Source organism: Sabethes cyaneus, chromosome 2 (assembly GCF_943734655.1).
Source record: "Sabethes cyaneus chromosome 2, idSabCyanKW18_F2, whole genome shotgun sequence".
In the NCBI taxonomy this organism is placed as follows: domain Eukaryota; kingdom Metazoa; phylum Arthropoda; class Insecta; order Diptera; family Culicidae; genus Sabethes; species Sabethes cyaneus.
The window spans coordinates 199,461,395-199,484,470 of record NC_071354.1 but is presented as its reverse complement, the minus strand read 5'-3'; the positions used below and the strand labels follow the sequence as shown (position 1 = coordinate 199,484,470).

At 40.5% G+C, this 23,076-nt stretch overlaps 1 protein-coding gene across 1 annotated transcript in view; it reads right to left on the bottom strand.

The window, feature by feature from the left end:
• LOC128736530 (methylcytosine dioxygenase TET) overlaps nucleotides 1-23,076 on the bottom strand; it is an 80,247-nt gene that overhangs the window by 24,647 nt on the left and 32,524 nt on the right. Inside the window, exon 4 of the mRNA XM_053831014.1 lies at nucleotides 10,751-11,158. Coding sequence (XP_053686989.1) covers nucleotides 10,751-11,158 — 408 coding nt within the window. The remainder of the gene's footprint in view (nucleotides 1-10,750; nucleotides 11,159-23,076) is intronic.

Genomic DNA, 23,076 nt, shown 5'->3' with positions numbered 1-23,076 from the left:
GATACAGATCAGGTCAGGTTTTAAAATATGTGGAGACACTGTTTCGGTCAAGTTCTGCCCGAACGTTTATCGATTCTAAACCACCGTGCGTTTTACGAAGAAAAAAATCGATCTTCCTCAAACGGGCGCTCGCCGGTTCGCTCGCTCGGTCAACGGATTTTGGCGCCTGTGACGCACGCACGGCTCGCTGGCGCTGGCGTTTTACGCCACCACCAAATTTGTCGTCCGCCGTGTTTAGCGGAATCGTGCTGGCAATTAGCAGCCCCTTATATCGATGTACGGTACGGTAGCTATGTATGATTGCCCCGTTGCTCTACAAATGACTACACGCGTTTGGACGTGTTAATCAGCGGCTCGCGTAACATCCCGTCTCCCGCCTCCCACCTCCTGCACTCGAACCCCCGCGATCAGAAACCGGACAGTCCCGACAGACTGACCAAAACCGGACCGCCGCATCGGCTGCGCGATGCAACTTCATTCACAAAACCCAACGACCCAACAATGGGCAACAAACGTTGCGCGTCTGCTCGACCGATTATACCTGCCCTGTCCTGCCCCGCCCTACCCTGCACCCTATCCATGGATCCATATCAGTAGTAATCCTGCCGAGCAGCGTGTAATGTGCGCCGCGATGCCGGCCGGCCGGCATCAGGTCGGCATGTTTGCAGCACCCCTTTTTCCAAACCTCCTCCTCCTGCTCCACTCCACTCATACACCTCATCGTATTCGGTATCATTAATACTCACGTGCTCATTAATAATTAATTTTCAATTACTCTCTCAACGCCTGCCGCCGCCGCTGGCTGGCTGGCAGGCTGGTGCGGTGCCGCTGCTGCGCTGCTGCTGCGTGCGTGATTGCATTCGCTCATATTTTTTTCCACTTCGCGTCATCCGCAGATTCGCAGCAAAACCAAATCGAGCATGGCCATCCGAGCATTCGAGAGTAAGGTAGCAGCAAGCAACGACTCCTGTGTGATAAGCGCATGCTGGCTGGCTGCCTGCTTGCAAGCCTGCCAACGCCAAGTACGACGACCCACTCAAGGAAGAAAGTCGCGTATGTGCGTGTGACGATTTACCTGTGTACGGGGACAACGAGTACGAGTGCGGGATTGTACAGGGGTTGGAGGCTCGTATCGCACCACCGCACCGCACCGTCGCGTCAGGATGGATGATGTTTGATTGTAATTTCCCGAGGTAAACATCCAATTTACCGTATTGAAATCAATTAAGTTTGCAAATATTTTTCCAAACGACGAAGCAAGAATAATAATAAGAAGAAGAATTGTTTGTCTAATTCGTATCTTTGTTTACGCTCAGTGTGCCTTGCCTGTGTCATTTACGGTATGAATGATGACATTTTTTTTCCAGTCATATTTTAAAAGGACAAAATAATAATAAGACGCGGTCCAGGAGTTGAGGTGAAATTTAGGAAAATAGGTCCAAAAGTTCATCCAGCAGGAGACTGCAGCAAGCAAGTAAAGCAATAATGAATTATGTGCTTATAGAGTGAAGCTGAAAATTGATAGTGAACGATGATGGAGGATCAGATGGGGTCGGCCGGTAGCAGTGGCTTGGACGGATGGCCAAGTAATGAAAAGCTTATATGTAGTGTGTGCAGCATGACAGGCTGTGTGCCACCACCTCTCTATATAGTCATCTCGACGTTAAAAGGAGCTTAGTTGCTGCGGTGGTATATAAAGGCGAATGCTGTCCGTCCTGCCTGATGAAAGTGAGAGATGGGGTGGCAGCAGGGAAATTAATAGTGCCCCTTGCCCTTCGGCTCACCAAACACTGAACCGAACCGACCGAGGATGGTGCTGACGATGTGTGAGAACCTGTGTGTACGGAAGAGGGTGGCTAATGCATGTGTAGATGTGAGGACAAGAAGAAAAGCTCACTGTACCCCACTACTGGAAGCGACTTTTCCGACCCGCGTGTGCCTGTTGTGTACCATCCCGTTCTGGGCTGGCGGGTGGTGAGAGGAGGTGGCATGCGGCACACTGCTGATGTGAAGATGCCCACTGGAGGGAGTTCGGGTGGGTATAATGTCTCGATCGAAATTGCGCAATTGACGTGCGCCGTGGAAGAAATCTACATACAACTCCTCGCTCCCTCCGGGCAGCCTTTGCTCGTCCCGTCTGCTGTATGTTGACGATACTTGGCTCTCTATGTACGCATACATAGCAAGTAGCAATAAGAGGAGCGCTCCGCGGAGCGGAGTGCGGTACCATGTTTTGCCTTTTTCTTATTATGATTTATGATTATATTGTCGACATAATAAGCAATTTATATAAATTCTTCATCGTCCTGTACTAGCAGGGCACTAGTAGTGGAAGTAGCAGCAACAACAGCAGCAGCAGCAGCAGTGGGCTATCCTTTCATCCTTCGACGTATAAATTTTCATTATAAATTGAGATTTTTCGCTGCTGATTTTTCATCAGCTTCTACCGTTTCAGTTGGAGGAAATTGATGCAGCAACATACTCTACTACAGTGCGGTGCATGCCGTAGAGTGCGAAGCTGAAAGTCAAGACAACGTCACTGTTCGTCTATTAGTGCGTCCGTTCGTCCATCCATCCGTGCATCATCGTCCTTTCGTCCGGCAACGCACTATGGGGGATTTCCATACAAGCAGGCGGACAAAAATATTTTCGAATTCTTTTTAGGATTTTTTATGTTTTCCTAGTTTGTATGATTAAAATATGTTCTTAGAGTACATTTGCAAACATTTGACGAACATATTTTGAAAAGGGTTTAACTTTTTACCTTTGTCATATGCGAAAAACTAATATATGATTTTGTAAAATCGCCGTTTTATGATCAATTTTCAACCGATTTTCGATCTGTTTTTTGCATTAAGACTGCAAATCCTGTCTTCAAATGTATAAATGTTTTTTTATATTGGACAAGATGGCGGTCATAAAATGTTAAAAGTCCCTTATTCCTTAAAATTTCAATATCGGCCTTTCGGCTCAATTATTTTTTCCCAGTGGCCAAACTCAAAAAAATTTGGTTTTATGTTGAAACTCATCAAAAAATCTTAAAAGGAACCCAGAACAGAAGAAAAATTGTCGCACGGTAGAAGACCTGACTTTTTAGCAAAGCCCAAACGGCCGAGTGTCATTTACTGTTTAACTCAGGTCGATGAGATCTACAAATGTCTGATTGTATGTATGTATGTATGTATGTATGTATGTATGTATGTATATATGAATTTATATATACACGTATGAGTTTCTATATATGCGTTTGAGTAATCAATTGTCTACCAACGTTTTCTCGGAGATGGCGCAACCAAATGTCACACAATATATTTCATTTGCAAAATACTTTCGTCCCATATAAACTTTGTAAGATTTACCGGAATTGGTCCATAAGTTCAACAGATCTAGAAGATAGATCTTAAAATAGGCCATAGGTCTAAGAACTCAGCCCACTCAATTGGATTGGAATTTTAAATTTTCGAAGACGTTTCTTCGATGAATTTAGCAGGAGGGGCGCATATTTTCTTCATAGTTCCAATAATGTCGTAAGTAGGAAATCTCGATGGTGACTCCCTCTGAATTATTTCATATTGAAATTTGCTTAAACCAATTTCTAAATATGATTACACTAAATGCTTCTTCTGTTGACATCATTTCACGTTGATCACGTTATCTGAGCGCGCGCGTTGTGTGTGTGTGTGTGTGTGTGTGTGTGTGTGTGTGTGTGTGTGTGTGTGTGTGTGTGTGTGTGTGTGTGTGTGTGTGTGTGTGTGTGTGTGTGTATGTGTGTGTGTGTGTGTGTTATTCGCTGGAAATATATTTAGTCTTGAAATCTCCCATAGTGACTAGAAATGTTCAAAATACTATATTTCGCAGAGTGGCGCATGGTGGCACGTAATTCTTTCATAATTTGATAGTATATACTTGAGACTGAACACAGAATGTGGAATTGACCTGGAGATATCTGGAGAAAAAAAGTTCTCGTCTAACAAAGCAAAAAATTCTCTTATTTTTCCATGTTTTTCTTCTTCTCGTTCTTTTTATGATTATTATTTTTACTCTAGCTGTCTAAACCATTTGTTTTGCGGAAAGCTCAATTCATTGCCTTTCTAATGATGTATAATACATAAGATTTAGCTTTGAAAATAGTGTTCAAAAATTGATTTAAAACCAAACGTGTTTTAATGGCAAAAAGCATATATGTCATATCGTTTTTCAACTTTGACAGCCTCTATCTCAAAAACAACATCGTATAGAGACTTGCTATTTTGGATTTTTCTTAATTGAATTGTTTACTATCAATAGAAAATTTCATTAAAAGGATTAATGAAAGTCAGTTTTCTGATTTTTGTCCGCCTGATATCTCATAGTGCAACGGCGCAGTCAGGTCACGCGAATGATTCACGCTGCCGTTGCGTGTATTCTATAATATTTACTTTTCCGTTTGCTCTACCCGGCCGTTTTGGATTGGAAGGACAGAATAAATATTTGTCAACTAGAGTAGCGATAAACTGTGCTCGGCTGGTTGGCTCGGCTCGCTGGCTCGCTGGTTGGCTGGCGGCTAACGAGGACAATGGAGATTATAATGAGATACGAGCGATAGTGGTATCCGTTGCTGACGTCAGGTTGGCGAACGGCAAAGGGACAGGAAACGTGCCGAATCTTATCTCGCGGGGCAGTCATGATTTGTTCTCTACACGATAGAATCGTTTTCGGGTTTTCGATCCGGAAAAAGCTTGTAGAAATAAAACTTGAAAACGCGAAACATAATTTCAATAATTATAATTTATACTCTCATAAAAATACATTCAAGATTTTATTAGAGGGTGTTTCAAAGCAGCTGAATTTTTTCTTCTGTAAAAAATGTGTCTCACAAACTTAGTCCATTTTATTGGTTTTCTAATCGACCTATTGAGAGAACAACTGTTCAAGCCACATCAAACCATCGACCCGTGTTCGTTGGTAGTTTCTGGTTGTTTAAAAATACGGTAACAAACAAATTTGTCGCATTTGTAGTGATACAAGCAATACTATACAAGATGTACCATAGCGTCCGGAAAAAGGCATTGTTTTGTGCGATTTATGAGTCCACTATCGGACTTTTTTTTACCCAAACGTAAGCATTGGATCTGGCCGGTATGAGGTTTCAACAGGACGGCGCTATCTGTCACACAGGTTATGAAACAATGAATCAATTGAAGAGCAATTAATTTCTCTCATTTTGGATCCGTAAATTGGCCGCCTAGATCGTTTGATTTCACACCATTCCACCACTTTTTGTGGGGTTACTTACAAGTCTCTGGTCTATAGGAAAAGTGGTGCAAATTGGACCAGCTCAAGCATAGTTTCCACCAGCATGAATGCAAATCATCTTTAAAAAAGTAGATTGTTAATTTACAAACAAACTGTGGTTGTGTCAATCAAGTGAAGATACAATTATAAATGCACAAATATCAAATACAATCCAAAGAATTTGGGGTAAATGACCGTTCCGCGGTTAAAGCCCAGTAACAAAAAAATCCAAAGAATTCATAGTTGTTTTTACAAAAATTGTTACTATTCTGTATTCTTTGGATTACTATTGTTAGCGTAATGCACCGCGAAAGTAAACCATTTTAAATAAAAGTAGTGTTTAAAAGTCATTACTTGCCTAGCCAGCTGATGATGTTCGATGAAGAAAAACTAGCGATGGTGGCTGTGTCGATAGCTTCTGATGGTGGTGGTTCTAATCGTATTTCCCAGGCCGATTGCGAATGTGGACTAAGAATAACGGTTTTTACCAATTACCTGTATGATCAGGTTGGAGCACATTAGAGTACGTACCCTATTTTTTCTATAAAATTGATAAAACTGATTGTAACACCAACTCAAGTCGCGTTTTACGCGAAGGATACGTTCCGAGTAAAAAAAAAATCTGCGTAAATTCCAAAATTCGCGTTAAAAACCGCATAAATTCCAAAATTCGCGTAAAAGACCGCGTAAAAAACCGCGTAAATTCCAAAGTTGACATAAATTCCGAAATTTGCGTAAATAAACCACGGACAAAATCAATGTAAATTCCACAATTCGCGTAAAAAAACCGTAAAAATTCCGAATTTCGCGTAAAAAACCGCGCAAATTTTAAAATTCGTGTAAAAAGCCGCGTAAATTTAAAAATTTGCACATAAAAACTGCGTAAAAAACCGCATAAATTCTAAAATTGGCGTGAATTCCGAAATTTGCATAAAAGAACAGTGTAAATACCGCGTAAATTCTGAAATTTGCATTGAAAAAACTGTGTAAAAAATCTATGTAAATGCTGAAATTCGCGTAAAAAACCGCGTGAATTTTAAAATTCGCGTAAAAACCGCGTAGGTATATTTCAAAAAATACGCGTACAAACCCAACGTGAAAAACCGCATAAATTCTATAATCGGCGTAGATTTCGAGATTTGCGTAAAAGAACCGTGTAAACTCCGAAATTCGCGTAAAAAAACGCATAAATTCTAAAATTCGCTTAAAAAACTTAAAACATAAAAAACCGCATGAATTCCAAATTCCGAAATTTGCGTAGAAAAAGCGTAAAAAATCCATGTAAATTCCGACGTTCCACAGTGGTCCAATCAGCGAAATACGTGATCGTTTGATATAGCCCCGAAACGTGAAGTTTTTCGCATATAGTGTCTTTAGGAACATTTCTTGGTATAACAAGCCCCTTCTTGTGAGAGAAATCTTTGGGTGATTAATTCCCTTAAAAGTGAGATACGAAATTTATTTTCTCGTATATTCGAGATACAGGTTTAGTACTTTCGGTAAAGTTATAGTAAATATCAATACAAACAACTTTGTCAAAGACACCATACTTGTATTTCTTCATGGAAATTATCTATGAAGCGTTATTCATGGACAAACCCTTCAAAACAGTTTTTAAACCCTGAGTTATTCTGTTCAACTTTTACGTGTTCATAGTGTTCTAGAAAGTTGTTTATCTGGCTAAAATAAACGTTTTTATAGAATATTGATATACGTGGTTTTCTGAGGTTTCGGAGATATTGAGCATTTTTGATGAAAAATAGTACTACTTTGAGCTTAAATATTTCTCAAGGTGGCAAATGGTGGCAGATCAAACAACTCGTACTTGAAAGTACAACAAAAAGATGTGTTGGTTATTTTATTTTTTGTTTGAGTCAAGTTAATTGTTAACTGCTTGTCAATTCGTGTTTTCTAATTAAATAGACTAAAAACTCATTCCGAGAAAATTCGGTCTTCTGTGACTGTTGTTGAAATTCGGTCATTTGGATTTCGGTCATTCGTGACTCGACCATTTGTGTTTCGGCCATTTGGTACCAGCCCATTATGAGTGGGATCTTTTGAAAAGACATCAATCGAAAGCATCGAACAAAATAGACTTAAGTTAGTTATTTGGAAGCTATTTTCTTATAAATTGCGTGAAATAATTTTGAGTCTACATTCATTTTCGACTCGAAAATAGGCGAAAAAATTGCTGGTAACTCAACTTGTTAGAAAGAGATTGTCAAAATAAACAAAATGGCGTTTATTGCATCCGAAGTACATTTTAATTGTTCGATAAACATGGCTGTGAAGGATTTTTAAAACTATTATAACTTTTGAGGATACAAACAGATACAGTCAATTGACACTTGATTTTAAAGGTTTTTTGTTGTACTTTTAAGTACGAGTTGTTTGGTCTGCCACCATTTGCCACCTTGGGAAATATTTAAGCTCAAAGTAGTACTATTTTTCATCAAAAATGCTCAAAATCTCCGAAACTGCAGAAAATCACGTATAATAATGTTCTACAAAAATGTTGATTTTAGCAAGATAAACAACTTTCTAGAACACTATGAACACGTAAAGGTTAACCAGAATAAGCCAGGGTTTAAAAACTGTTTTGAAGGGTTTGTCCACGAATAACGCTTCATAGATAATTTCCATGAAGAGATACAAGTTTGGTGTCTTTGACAAAGTTGTTTGCATTAATATTTACTACAACTTTGCCGAAAGTACCAAACCTGTATCTCGAATGTACGAGAAAATAATTTGTTTATCTCACTTTTGAGGGAATTAATCACCCAAAGATTTCTCTCACAAGAAGGGGCTTGTTATACCAAGAAATGTTCCTAAAGACACTATATGCGAAAAACTTCACGTTTTGGCGCAATATCACACGATCACGTATTTCGCTGATTGGACCACTGTGCGTTCGCGTGAAAAACTGCGAAAATTCCGAAAATTACAAAAAACAGCGTAAATTCCAAAATTGGTGTAAAAAATGCGTAAATTTCAAAGTTTTCGTAAATCAAAACCGCGTAACATCCGAAATTCGCGTAAAAATAATCCCGTCAAAAAAAACCACGTAAAAACGACTTGAATTTACAGTTTTAAGCCCAATTCGAAGTAAAAGTTCAAGTGCAAATTTGGATTATTCCAAATTCATCTCCCAATGTTAAGTACAGTTTTACCTTTAAAAAAATTAATGTCAAGTTCTAATTAAAGTAAAGTTTTAAGTCTAAATTGGTCTACATTTAAGTCCAATTTCAAATCCGATTTTAACTGCAATTTTATGTCCGATTTCAAGTCTAATTTAATACCAGTTAAACTAGAAAGTTTAGAGCAATTTCTATCATCTTCTCCATCTTCTACTACGACTAACAGCGATCTTACAGCTACGTGTATTTCAATGTGGCAATTAATTTGAAATTAGACTTGAAATCGGGCTTAAAATTGAACTTAAATTGGGCTTGAAATTGCACTTGAAATTAGACGCGAATTTGGCCTTGAAGTTGAACTTGAAATTAGTCTTCGCATTGGACTCGAAATTATGAATAAGGTTTTTTAAGAGCAGCTTAGCAGAAAATGAAAAATTCAATGAAATAATTTTTTTTCAGATAAATTCCACTATTGATTTAATTCACGACAGATTTCGCCTACAACAGGCTTCAGAGGTTTGAAAAGAGACATTGATGAAGCCTGCAAGTCGTAGACGAAATACGTAAAGCAAAACCTTGGATTATAAACGTCTTTAAGACTTGACCCTTCTTTATCGACAGACTTCGCAGCCGGTTATAAGAGTATAGGATAACTACGGGGTTAGTGCAATGATCCAGCTGACTCTAGCAGCACCACTCAGCTGAGTTTTGACCCTACGATGACTGGCTTGTTAGACTACCCAGGTAACAATTTGGGTTTTATTATAGTCTTATGATGGCATTTAAGACTCAAATTGGTCTTGAAGACCACCATAAGAGTATAATATAACTCACATTGTTGCTTGGGTAGTATCGTTCCTCGAAATTAACTAGGCGGTTTGTAAAAGTTTGTAGTATTTGACCAACGCTTCAAGGTCAACCCAATTCTATACTATAGACTCGTAAAGTTAGGCAAAAATAAAGTATAAATATCCGATAACTTTGCAAGGAAAGGCCTTAGGTATTTGCGACCTTCTGAAAAAACGTGTGTTTTGAGTGCTTCGATTTGTGCTTCGAACAATGTATTCTTGTAAAATGCAACTAACAAAAGTTAAGAACAAAAAACTAATTTTTAAATATTAACGTCAAAAGAAAATGTTTCATAACCCTGCAGCCGATAGATAGAAATGTCATTTCTTCAGCAAACTTACTTGCTTTTAAAATTTCTTCAATTTTGCCAAAGTAACCATGCCTACGTTTCCTAACACAAAAAAATAATTATTTGATTTGAGAAAGTGAAAACAAAAGATGCTAGGGAAAAGTTTCCACTTTTCGCTGTTTGGACTACAGTCATCAGAACAACTAGTTGGAATAACCAAGGATCGTTTGCGCACCACTTTTATCTCACAGGAAGTCACTGTTTGGGACTGGCTGGTGCGTTTTTCTTCAAAAATGATGCCAGCTAGAACGCAACAGTCAACGGTGACCGCTACAGCAGGGCCATGGTAAGGGCGAATAAAAAACCTTAGTAGTATGCTTTTACCAGCCGTCAGCCCATGAACATGACTACTGAACTGCTGGCAGTGTTTGTCTTTCCCCGTTTTCTACCCTTCAAAACAATTCATTCATGAGCTGCAGTGCTGAGATTTATAAGCACTGGTCATTATTATCATCCTTTTTGTACTTCAATTGATTGTCCTTAATGTGGAAGAGCTGTGATTTCGACAAGACGGTGTAACATGCCATTCCGCGCGTACCACAATTGATTTGCGGTAAGAAAGAAGAGAATATTCACACACTGATTGAGGCCTCCATTGATGCATGCCTCCTCCAGCAGTATGCAATCCAAATTTTGTCACACTGATGAAGGCTAGAAGCCGTAGCCGAAATACGCGTATCTGTGAATCTGTGAAACCTAACTGGGCGTAAAAAATTAACTGCGATGCTCGACCCAATTACTAACCATAGTAAAACAATGCACTCAGCAAAATTAAAATACACCCCGGATATTTTGTTTATTCATTAAAATCCTTCTTCTTACTAGTCGGCGATAAGTACCTCGCAACTAGGACAATCAATTCAATTCCCTTCAACGGCAAATTTTCCAGTATTGCCATAACAATTCGCTCAACTAATTCGCAACCGAAAGCAGCGTACTCTAGCAGAAGTTTTAATTGAAAGCACACAGTATTGCGGTCCGTGCGGATTCTATCTTTCCTTATCGAGGGGGCAGCAAACCCGGAGAATATTGCTAAGTGGCAAACTTGAAGCCCACCTGAAGAACAAGTTTTCTATCAATCCGTTCCGGTTTTTGGCGTGCATCGCCGTAATGTTTCGCAAAAAATGAAAATCAAACTTACCATCGGTTGTTGCGGCTGATCCTTCATTACTTCGGCTTTGATTACACCGGTTGGCACTTGCTGTTGATGGTGGTGGTGCTGCTGATGCTGCTGTTGCTGTTGCGGCAAAACCGGCTGTTGTTGCTGCTGCTGTTGCTGTTGTTGCAGTGCCTGCTGGGGCGGTGCGCTGGCTTGGTTGCTATTATTATTGACCAGCAGCGTATTCTGCACAACACCTGTCTGGGCCCCGGATACGGTCACCAGTTGGCTCGATTGGACAACATTCCCGACGGGACCGGTCGCTCCGGTTGTGGTGGTGTTGGGCGACGGATGTGGCAACGATGCCGGTGCCGGACTGGCCGATGTGTTCTGCTGCGGAAGATTCTTCGGTGTCGCACCGAGACTCAACGCCTTACGACCGCGTCCACTCTGCAAGAATAAAAGAGAAAAAATGGGTTGACTTAGTATTTTAGTTGAAAATCACGGTAGGTATAAAGTTATAATCAAGCAGCAATTTAATTTTCAGTTCCGAAAAAACACAAAAACCGGGGTCGTTCGCACTGATAAATGTACAGAATAGGATAACAACGAAGCCCACAGTCGCGTTGTAGGTTGTGTTTGTTATCCGTTGACACAACAACGCAGGACGCAAAGAGAACTCGTAAAATTTCAACCGCCGAGCGACGACAGAAACACGACAAGAAAGGTACCCTCCTGGCTTTCCTGAAGCTTTTTTTTCCTTCGGTTTGTTTACGTTACATTTACCATCGTGCGCACATTAAAACGAATTTTCCTGAACCATGATAGCAACAACCAACCACCACATCTAGCCGCATGATTCATCGGTCGTAAATTTTCCCGCTGGGACAACCGTCCGAGGTCTTGTTTTCTTCGTCTTCTTCTCCTCTATATGTGGCGGCTCTTTTCCCGTCGAATACCTACGTTCCGGCTTTGTTGTTTACATTTTTTTCGCCCGTGAGCATACGGAAGAATGCCATCGCGATTAGCCACCGCACCCCACACCGCACCGCACCGCACCGCAGCGGTGCGGGTGATGATAAATTTTTACTCAGCCAAGGGACCCACCGCGCCGCACCGGTCGTCAACAGCGGCTTAGCTGGGCGAAGAAGTTGAGGTAGCTCAACACCCCCAAAACAATCTAGACAACATTCGCTAAACGTTGATTAAAGTGAAAGGTGATTTATGGGTTTATAGTTTAGCATTTATGCTTTTTCCATTTCCAGCCGTTTAAGTGAGCGCGGCGGCTATCTAGATTAATACATTGTTTAGTGGCTCAGCCACTGAAATTGTTTCACAACAACCTTTCATTTTCATTGAAAGAAACTGGCTGGTAATAATTTCACATACAATGTAGAGATTTGATTGCCAGCCCAGGAGCAGCGCGTTTGTTCCGTGATCTATCTCGTTAAAGTCAGATGAAGATCAAACTAAAATAGACTCAGCCCGAAGGCGATACGAAATTAAATGCGAAAAGTTTCAATGCGTTGAATCGTAAAACATTTCTGCGTTAGTAATAAAATTCCCAGTTTCGCCGTTACTCAAATAGAAATTAATGGTTTTAGCGAGGTAATTTATGATTATAATAACATCTCGCTTTTATACACGTTTTTGGTTTGACTTGAATGCAGCCAGCAGCCAGTCAGCAGCCCCGCGGGCACAGGCAAGAAGTACAAGAGAAGTGCGATCGATTTGCTCGTTTTTCTCTGTGTGAACGAGAATACCAGCAGTGAACCTGCATGTAAAGATAGTACCTAATAATAGTAATACTAATTAATGGCATTAATAACAATTCATTACCGATAAGTACAGAGCTTGGAAGTGAGGTTCAGAGAGAAGGAGAGATAGAGAATAACGCATAATGTGTACAGTAAGTATAGGGGGCAGAGGGAAAAAAAGACTCCTAATTATCGTGATTATTCATCCGTTATCTTGCCGAGCAATTGACTAGCGAGTGAATAGCTAGAGAGCGAGGTGAACGTCTAGGAGCGGAGTCATCACGCGGTCGTCGCCGTCTTTTCTCATACACAAAAGCACTAAAAGCAAGCAGTGCTGCAAGCAAGCAAGCAAGTAAGTAAGCAAGCAAGCAAGCGAGCAAGACGTCACTGTCACGCAAAACTTGCTGCGTGTTTGTGTGTTACGCTCTGCGTCGAATATTGGCGAGTATGACTTTCACGGAACATTAATTTTCCTGGCGATCAATTTTCGCATTTTTTTTCGCCCATGCCAGGCCAGCCAGCCAGGCAGGCAAGATGGCGTCTTTTGCGGCAATCTTTTCTCCTGCGGCCTTCGGTGTGTTGCTGCCGGTTGCTGGCTACAATTGCTAGCCAGTCAGTGTTGGCTCGTCTTTATTTTGTAGTGATTTATAGTGTTTATACAAAAATATACGGGCGACACAGTTTTGAGCAGCGCTGTTCTACTGCTGTGTGCTACTATGTAAGCAAGCGAACTGCGACAACACATTAGTAGAGCCGGTGCGGCAAACTGGGAGGAGCCAAGAAGTGAGCGACGATCGAACGAATCAGTGTCGCAAAGATAAATGATTATAAATCTTTGGAATTTATTTGGTCTAACACCGCCGTCACCGGTGTCACCGACTTTGTTGTCCGGTTTGAGCTCTGTTTAGTTAATTTGTTTGAATTATTAAGATATTTGAAAAATGTTTGACTGGATTATTATAATGTGTATACACACTAGGCAGTTTGTTGCATGAAGAGAAAAAAACTTTTACTTCATGGCAATGACCTGACTCAATAGTCGTAGTAGGTCTTTCAGATTATTTATTTATTTCATAATTTCTTCAGCTTTTCTGACTAAATGCAAGACCGAGACCGAAATCAAGACGAACCCCGAGATCGGAACCAAGACAGATACCAAGACCAACGGCTAAGGCCAAGACCAAGACCTAGAACGAGATTGAGATCGACGCCAAGACCAAGACCAAACCCAAGACTGATGTGGCACCGATGCGCCTGCCATTATAACTCAATGATAAATGAACGTCAATACAGTCAAATAACGCTTCGAAGGCTTCTTTGGTCATCTTCGGAGCAAAACATTAACGTTAATTTTCCTAATCAAGTGTCAATACAGTTAAATAGGGAAATGGCTGTGACCTGGACAACAAAAACTTGCACCTTGGTTCTCGTGAGGGATAAAAACAAAACAAAGTAAGTTTGAATAGAAATTCAAAGTGTTCATATTAAAGTTAAAATAGCATTGAGCTAATACCGTCTCCGTTGGGTAGTGCTACAAAGCGGATTTTCATGCATAACAGGAGTAGAGTGAATAGTACAATGATATAAAGTAAATATAAATAAACTAATATAAGGTGAATAGGTGTATTGTGCGCAGCAAAATCAACCCACCAGTAACCTGTAAATCAGTTCAATGATTACAAGCGAATTTGAATAAAGTACCAAGCTTTGCACCAAGACCAAGACCTAGACCAAAACTAAAACCAACACAATACCCAAGACCTAGACCAGTGGTGCCCAGGCATAGGTATGGTACGGGCCAAATCAGATCGTCTCATGAATGCCGCGGGCCGCAATAACCTCTGACCATACCTGCGCATAACAAAACGTTAAACATGCGGCATCAAAAATCATTTTCTAGAAATCACCACAAGATTTAAACCGGAAAGCATGCAGATCCACAACTTGCACGAGGTTTTACGACTAAACTAAGTGCCATCGAAAAATGTACTCATAAGTCCACGATCCCTCAAATCAGCCCGTGGGCCGCACGAATTATGTCGTGGGCCGTGGTTTGGCCATCACTGACCTAGACCAAGACTAAGACTAACACCAAGGCTATGATCCAGGCCAATATCAAGAGATAAATCAAGATAAACACCAAGGCCCAAACCAACACCAACACCGCGACTGAGACCAATACCAACACAAAGGCGAGACCAAACCAGGACCAAGAATAAACCAAGATAAAGCTCCAAGCCTAGACCAAGACCGAGACTGAAACCAATACTAAGGCTATGACTATACCAAAACCCAAGCCAAGACCAAGGCCAACACCAAACCTAAGACCTAGACCAAGACTAATACTCAGGTCAACACTAAGACTAAAACCAAGATCGAGACTAAGCATAAAACCAAGATCAATACCAAGATCGAGATCCAAGCCAAGGCTGGAAGACTAGGTCCAGGCCCAAGACCTAGACATAGACTAACACTTAGCCCAAGGTCAAGACCAAGACCCAAACCAAAACCAAGACCAAGATCGAGACTGAAACTAAGATCAACACCAAGGCGAAACCAAGGCCAGGGCTAAGAATCAGCCAAAATCGAGATCCAAACCAAAACGAAGGCCATGACTTAATCCAAGACCCAACCCAAGATGAAGACGAAGACTAAGCCCAAACCTAAACTTAAACCCAAGACCTAGACCAAGACTAACATCCAGGCTAAGACCAACACTAAAACTAAGATCAAGACAGAGAACAAGACCGAGATCGAGACTGAGAACGACAACAAGACCAAGACCAAGATCAAAACCAAGATCAAGATCCAGCCCAAAGCCAAGGTCAAGACAAAAACTAAAACCAAGACCCAAACCAAGACCAAGACTTAGCCAAGCCAAGCCAAGATCAAGGCAAAGACCCAAGTCAAAACTAAGACTAAACCCAACATCAAGACCCACCAAACCAACACCGAGGTGAGACCAAGACCAAGAATAAACCAAGACGAAGACCAAGATCATGCCCAAGCTCAAGCCCACGACCAAGACTAAGAGTAACACCAAGACTAAGACCAAGGCTAAAACCAAGACCAAGCCAAGCAAAGACGAAAACCAAGGCCAAACTGAAGATCGAGACCAAGACTAACACCAAGGTCAAGACCAAGACCAAGAACGAGACCGCGATCGAGACTGAGTCTAGGACCAAGATCAAAACTAAAATCAAGATCAAGACCCAAGCCAAGGTCAAGACAAAAACTAAGACCAAGACCCAAGCCAAGACCAAGACGACAACTAAGATTAAGACCAAGACCCAAGCCAAAACTAAGACCGAAACCGAGACTGAGACCAAGACCAACACCAAGGCGAGACCAAAATCAATACTAAAACCAAGACCAAGACCCAAGCCAAGGCAAAGACGAAGACCAAGCCCAAACCCAAGACCGAGATCTAGACTAACACCAAGGCCAAGACCAAGACCTAAGCCAAAACCAAGACCAAGAACAAGACCGAAATCGAGACTGAGAACGACGATAAGGCCAAGTCCAAAACCAAGATCAAGATCAAGATTAAAACTCAAACCGAAGCCAAGACGAAAACTAAAATTAAGGCCTACACTCTTGAATGATTCTACCCGTAAATAGGTCGGATTTAGTTAAAGCTAGGATGGAACTACTCAAAATGCCCTTAAAGTGTAGAAACTCAAATTTTGGGTAAAAAATTCAACCAATTTTGGCTACTTGCTACCGATAATTGAATTATTCTCTGTGACAAATAACGCACCTTCAAGTTCCTACTACCATTTTTTTGGTTGAAAAACTACTCAAAATCTGAGTTTGTACACTTTAAGGGCATTTTGAGTTGTTTCAACCTAGCTTTAGCTAAATCCGACCTACTTACGGGTTGTTTATAGGAGACTAGACCACTGCGACCAGCATATAGATCTATTGTGGTATATATTTACGGGAAGAATCATTTAAAAGTGTACACCTAAGATCAAGAATAAGAATAAAAATGTAATATATATTTCATCGAAAAATATCAATCAAAAGCAGATAAGAATAAGAATATGAATGCAAGTTAGAATAAGAATATTAACCAATAAAATTTTTTTACAAACATTCAGCTGACGTTTCGAAGGCTTGTTTGGTCATCTTCGGAGCAAAACGTTAACGTTAATTTTCCTAATCAAGTGTAAGCATGCAAACACTAAAACAATCAAGCTGTTGAATCTTTTCGACTTGATTAAAACTTGACTTTTTTAATGTTCGCAGCCCAATATTTGACTAAGAAAATAAATGTGAAGGTTTTGCTCATAAAGATGACGAAATACACCTTCGAGACGCCCTAAATACCTATGAATATGAATTTCTGTTTGTCTGTTTGCCCGTTATAGACTCGGAAACTACTGAACCGATCGGCGTGGAAATTTGTCTACAGCGGTTTTTGGGGTCGAAAGGTTCTTATGATAGTTCAAGACCGCTCCCGTACAAATGAAACAGAAATTTGACGTAACATGTATGTTTCGACATAAAAAAATTAGCATAGGAGAGCATACAAAAAGAAAGGGGTTCCCTGGCAAGGAGGAGAATTCCAAATAAAGAAACAAAGCTTTGTTTCTCTTGCATTATGCGAATTTTCGGATCGATAACAGATGAACAATTGGCTGGAAGACAAGAGACTTTTTTGCATTAAAGGGATTTTTGGAAAGAAAACAGATGTACAAGTGGCTCTGAGACAAAAGAGAGATAGCGGGCAAGAGAGAAAAGGACATCCAGGCGATGAAAATTTCTGGATTAAAAACAAGAAGGTGAGCGGCATCGTGCAGGATCAGTTACAGCTAGTAAGTGAGGCCATTACAAATCTTTAAAAAAGTTTTTGTCCCTCCGGTGTTGGGCCACTGAAGGGGGGGGGGGGGGGGGGCGAAAAAAAAACAAAGAGAATTTTTTAATCGAGCAAAAAAATATGGATTTTTCGCATTTTTACTTAAAGTTTAAACGTGAAAACCAAATCTATTCTTGCTTTTAATAAATACGTTGTTATTTTTCATTTCAAAATTTTCCAAAAATCTACCTGACAAAATCTGACAAAAACTTTGAAATTGATTTGCAATGGCCTAAACAAAATTAAACAGGGGTTGGAAATAAAAACATGAGCAAAATTGAAGGTGCCTTTTGGTTTTACGTACTCTATGCGCGGTCGTGATGTAAACTCTTTTTTGGGGAGTAAGGAAGTATCTGGTGCGAAGAATGATAAATTGGATGAATCAGAAAATTTCGATGCATAGTCCTTGAATATGTTGGATCGTTCAAAGGTAGGTTGGGTTCGCATCCACGCTCTTTCAGTTGATACCCGAATGTTTTACTTATTAAACTACTGCCACACCCTTATATTAGGTAGTTCAATACCCTCGCCTCGACGATAATTATTATTTGAATGATTGCTCTTTTGTTTCTGCCGCCGAAAAGATTGACTGTTATCTACTCTACTAAATTTACTATCTACTAAATAAATATCGTCGTCGAGAGGAGTGTGTGGTACGTGGAGTGATCGAACTGGGAGTACCAAAAAAATGAATATTAGATTACCTGATATAAGGGTGCGGCAGTAGTTTAATTAGTAAAACATTCGGGTACCAACTAATCGAGAGCGTGGATTGGGGATAATATCGAAAGTCTTGTAAAAACCACTGAGAAAACCCCTACATTTGAGTAAACACATTGCTTAAATTCCCAATTTCCTATAAATAATCGCGTGAATACCAAATTTTGCTAAAAAAGCTTAAACTTTAGCAACATTGTTGGGTACAGTTTCCACGGCGACGAGTTATTTGGATCGATTGTGGCAGCGACATTATTGTATTGACTTTTTCGGAGAACGAGTGGTTTGACTGTTGGAAATCAAAAAGCGATGTTTCACAGCACTTTTGAATCCAGAATGGCGGATGGTGGTTTATTTTTAGTCTCGAGGAAAGTTTCATGCATTTTTCACAATGATAATTTGCCATTTTGGGTTTCAAAATGACGTGAAATAATAATTTATGATTGATCAAATCCACCCCGGTTTCAAAACAGTCAATATTTTACGATTCGTGATTCACCGGCCGCCATCTTGGATTATAAATCGACGCCAAACATCAAATTTTGACTTTTGACATCAATTCTTGTTACAAAAGAGCCTATATTTTCGGGTTCGTACAATTAGCTGATTCATTCGACGCCAGCTTGGGTTATAAAATGGCATTAAACATCGAATTTTGACTTCCCACGTCAATTGCTGCTCTCAAACAGGCCATATCGCGGCGTCTTTCATGTCAAATGTTGAACCACAGTTACCGTCTAGAATGACCGTTGAAAATAGCGTCAAATATGTTTTATGACAGATGTTTTATGAGTGGGATAAATAGCTATATTAGCTCCGGCTCCAGTAAAGTTCATATTGCAGTGTAATTGTAATTGTAATTGTAAAATGTAATTCGCCACGTTGGATTTCCAAATAAGTCGTCATCTCATGTTTTAAGTTTAACGTTTTCTTGATCTTTCTATTTTAATTAATTAAAAATTCACGCCTTTAAAGTAACTTGAATAACACAGAAAGTAATGATATTTAGATCGATTATTTTTTATTTATATTCGATAAATTCCCAAATGCTCGTGAGAAACCAAGTAGTAACCTTGTTTTGGAATCATAAGGTGCTTAATTTTCGAAAGAAAATCGCTTAAAAATAGCGCAAAACTTGTCTCCCGTGTACACTAATTTATTTTTAAGGTAATGTAATGGGAACGCTAGGTGCCAGCAGTTTTTAAATTTACATTCTATCGGCTCTAAAGGTTAGCAAAGTCCTTCCGACAATAGAAATTTGATCTGAAAAATCCGGGTGCGGCATTACATTGTGTGTATCGAAAATGGTGTTACGATGATGGGTGCGCCGGCCATTGTGCTGATGTTGCTGGTAACACTGTACTGGTAGGTACATGTGATTTGCAGATTGGAAAGATGGGGCCCCGTCTAAAGAGGCAGAGTCATCGTGGAATATTATTATTACGATGATAGAGCAGCAACGTCATTGCCGGCTGTATACTTCTCTACTTTGGCAGGGGTCGTCTATTTGTGGGTTGTTGAAAGCAGCGAATGGACGGACAGTAGGTTGGGTCAGATTCCAAGAGGAAAATGGATGACCCTGTTTGCCAAGGATTGATTATATTTAGCTAAGGCTTTCCTAATCTAAACTACAATTCACCCGTTGGGTGGGTGCCTTTAGCTGTTTTGATTAGTATAAACACAAAACGAAAATGTTTTAGGCAAATGTACGAGGATCCGATTAGTGTTTTCCTTTTTAATTGATGAACGTCCCCATCATCAGAACAGCTTTGTTAGAGATAAACACAAACTTATTCCTGAAGGTCCCACAAAATGCTGTCCACACTTAGTAACCTTTTTAAAAGTGGAACCCGTACTTCAACAAGCATGTTACGATTGATTTGATTATGTGACGAGTAGACAAACAATGTACACTCGCGCAGTGACACATTGCTGGAGATCACTCACCACCACTTCGGGCCCACTGTTCAAATAAGCAAAAAAAAAAAAAATCGGTCGAGTGCCATTTCATGAGAAAGCCTTCTCAGCACTGTCGTAAGTAAACACACTCGAAGCATCAACAACAATGTTGTGAGTATGTGAAAATATAGAAGAAAAAAACTCAAAAGCAGTATACTCAGCAAATAAACATTCTAATTTAAACAAATAACCTGCGATTCCGCGGTGCTAGTCGCGCTTTAATGAACCGTTTTCAATTTGGCAATATTTATCTTCTCTAGACCAGCCAGGGAAGGTTGGGTGGGAGTTGGGTTGAAAGCGGACACTAGGATGACACATTTTCAATTGATGTGTAAGCTTCAGCAATCACCCACACACAGTGAGGTGTGGAATTGTGGTTGTACCGGCATGTACGACGTTGAGTAGCCAATTTAACATGCTGTGATGTGACTATGGCTCACTGAGCGGTAACTTCGTAACTGTGGCAGACTATAAAGCAGCAGCTTGCCCGCCTGCCTGCCTGCAAGATAAATATTTTAATTGATAAAACCGATATGCATTTAATCGATACACATACACAGTCACCTACCCAAACCGGGAGGGAATTTTACGCTATCAAATTTTATTTTCAGCTGTTTCCATTCAGTACGCTCTTACTATAAAATAAATGTGTTTCGCGCTTCATTCAACACTGGAGATGTCGATCAACGGCAGTTCGTAAACCGCGCTCATGCTCATTCAATAACATCATCATCATCCCTGTCAGCCATACCAGCCAGCTGGCCGACCGGCAGCCGGCCGGCTTCGGTGGGGCGTAAAACCGCAACCGCGATTGGTTTTGGACCGGCACTCGCACGTCGCACAGGAAACCGATCGCGTCGCGAGATCAAGCGTATGATCGGCCGGCCGCGCTCCACGCTAGCGGGGCGCACGTTACCGAAAAATCCTCACCAACCCCTTCTTTTATATTTTATGTATGCGTCCGGGGTGCTAAATGATATAAACTGATTCGATTATCCACTTGTGTGCCCCCTTGCGCTTCGAACCGATGCTTAAACAACAATCCGACTAACCGGTGTTTGCGGTGCGGTGTGCTGCTGCCTGCTGCACGAATTGCCGGAAAACCGGCAAACTATTCATATCAAAATAGCGGCGATAATCAACAGCTTTCAGGCTGCAAAACAAAAACGGCCCTAAAGTGGCACACTACCGGTCCGGCCCGGTCCAAACGTCCGACCGACCAACCGGTGCTTAAACCTATTTCCGCAGTCGTCTACATGTTGATAAACAACAACAGCAGTCAGTATTCGGCATTTGGACATCGACAATCGCAACAAAAAGCCATTGTGCCTGTCTGTGATGCGAGTGAGGCTATATGATGTTCGACCAATTGTCGGCGTTGATCTCCTCCTAGTCCTGGCGGCAAAGTGAAGCGCAGCGCACCGCCAGCCAAAAGTTGTGGAGCAATCGGCGATATTTTTATATGAATAAAATGAAGCCTTGCTGCAGTTGAAGGAAGGTACACAAAAATATTGTACCTTTCGCGTTCGTTCGCACGCCCGCCCCTGCCAATGCACTCAACTAGGAGAACAGGTTTTAACCGTATGCATTCGATTGCGATTGAAAAGAGCATGCTAAACCCTATGCTGTGCGCACACTGACTCAATGTTGCAATCCCGGGCTGATGAATCCGGTGGATCCCCGAGGAGAGATTGGGGTTTTTGGTGTAATATTTTGTCAATATTTGAAGGATTAGGCAGAATCGGTGATTGTAAAACTGGAGGTTTCTAAGTGTGTAATGCTGTCAACAGTTTTTGCACACAGTTTTTTACGAGTTCAGATTTTGAGATTTTGTTTGAAAATTGTTTAAAAAAGTATTTGTTTTGCACCTAGCATTTCCGGAGATATAAGCAAAAGAGAGGCCTAAATAATCTTCCAAAATTTGGTTCAAATCCGAGAAAGTCAATTACCCCTTGTTGGCGTGAAATGACTCGTGTTGAACTGACAATCACCAAACTATGCATTTATGAACAATGGAATGAACGAACAATTCTTTCTCGGTGTACAGACATATAAAAGCTCTGTATATCTAGAATCAGTCGGGTTAAATCAATCTATTTAACGTAAGACTACGTGCGTCTTAATTGATAAACAACGAAAATTGATAATATTTATGAAGCTGTAAGTTTTACATATATTTTCCTCACAAAGTCCCAACTTCTAGGTAGTCTTTTAACTGTGATTTCGACAAACGTCTTGTCATATAGAGATGACAATTCGGTAAGAGTGGAACATTCAAGAGATGGAGGTTGACCAGTCATCGCATAGCCAAGGCAATGTGCATGTCTAAGTCTAAATCCAACTAAACCCAAGTTGAAGTTCAAATCCATGGCTAAGCCCAAAAAGCATTGCCATATATTTATCTGTACTGGAAGTGGTAAGAAATCTGCACTTTTTCTTTCAAAAATGTGTTCCAAAATCTGGTGTACCCGATTAGTAAGGGATTTGATTATGACAACAAACGAAGTTATACCTTAATTTTTACAAGTTGCGTCAGAAAATTAGAGTAAAATGATCCCTATTCGATCAAAACTGAAAGAAAAACAAATAAAAATGAAAATATCAAGCTTTGAGAACAAATACCAAACCATTAGAAAGTTTATCAAAATGTCTTGCTTTTGGAGGAAAAAAAATCCATTGTAGCCAGGCGCAGTTTTACATTGGGACAATTAGGGTAACATGTCTTTAGTTAGGTTCAAACATTAAAAAATTGTTGATAAACAAACAGCCTGCCGCATAGGATTCCTCGGGAAAATTGCTTTGTTATGGCGAAAAAAAATCGGTTTGATTCCGACGGCATCCAGAAATTAACTTTAGTCCAGCTTTGAGGTACGATGCTGGTGTAACAACCCAGTTGTCGTATGTTCCGGAACTCCGGATGGTGCTGCTAGCGTCAGTAGGATCGTTTCACTAGCTCCGTAATTGGCCTGTACTCTTAAAACCAACTGCGAAGTCTGTCGATAAAGAAGGATCAAGTCTTATGGACGTTTGTAACCCAAGGCTTTACTTTGCTTTTGCAGTTGTCCAGAATAAAT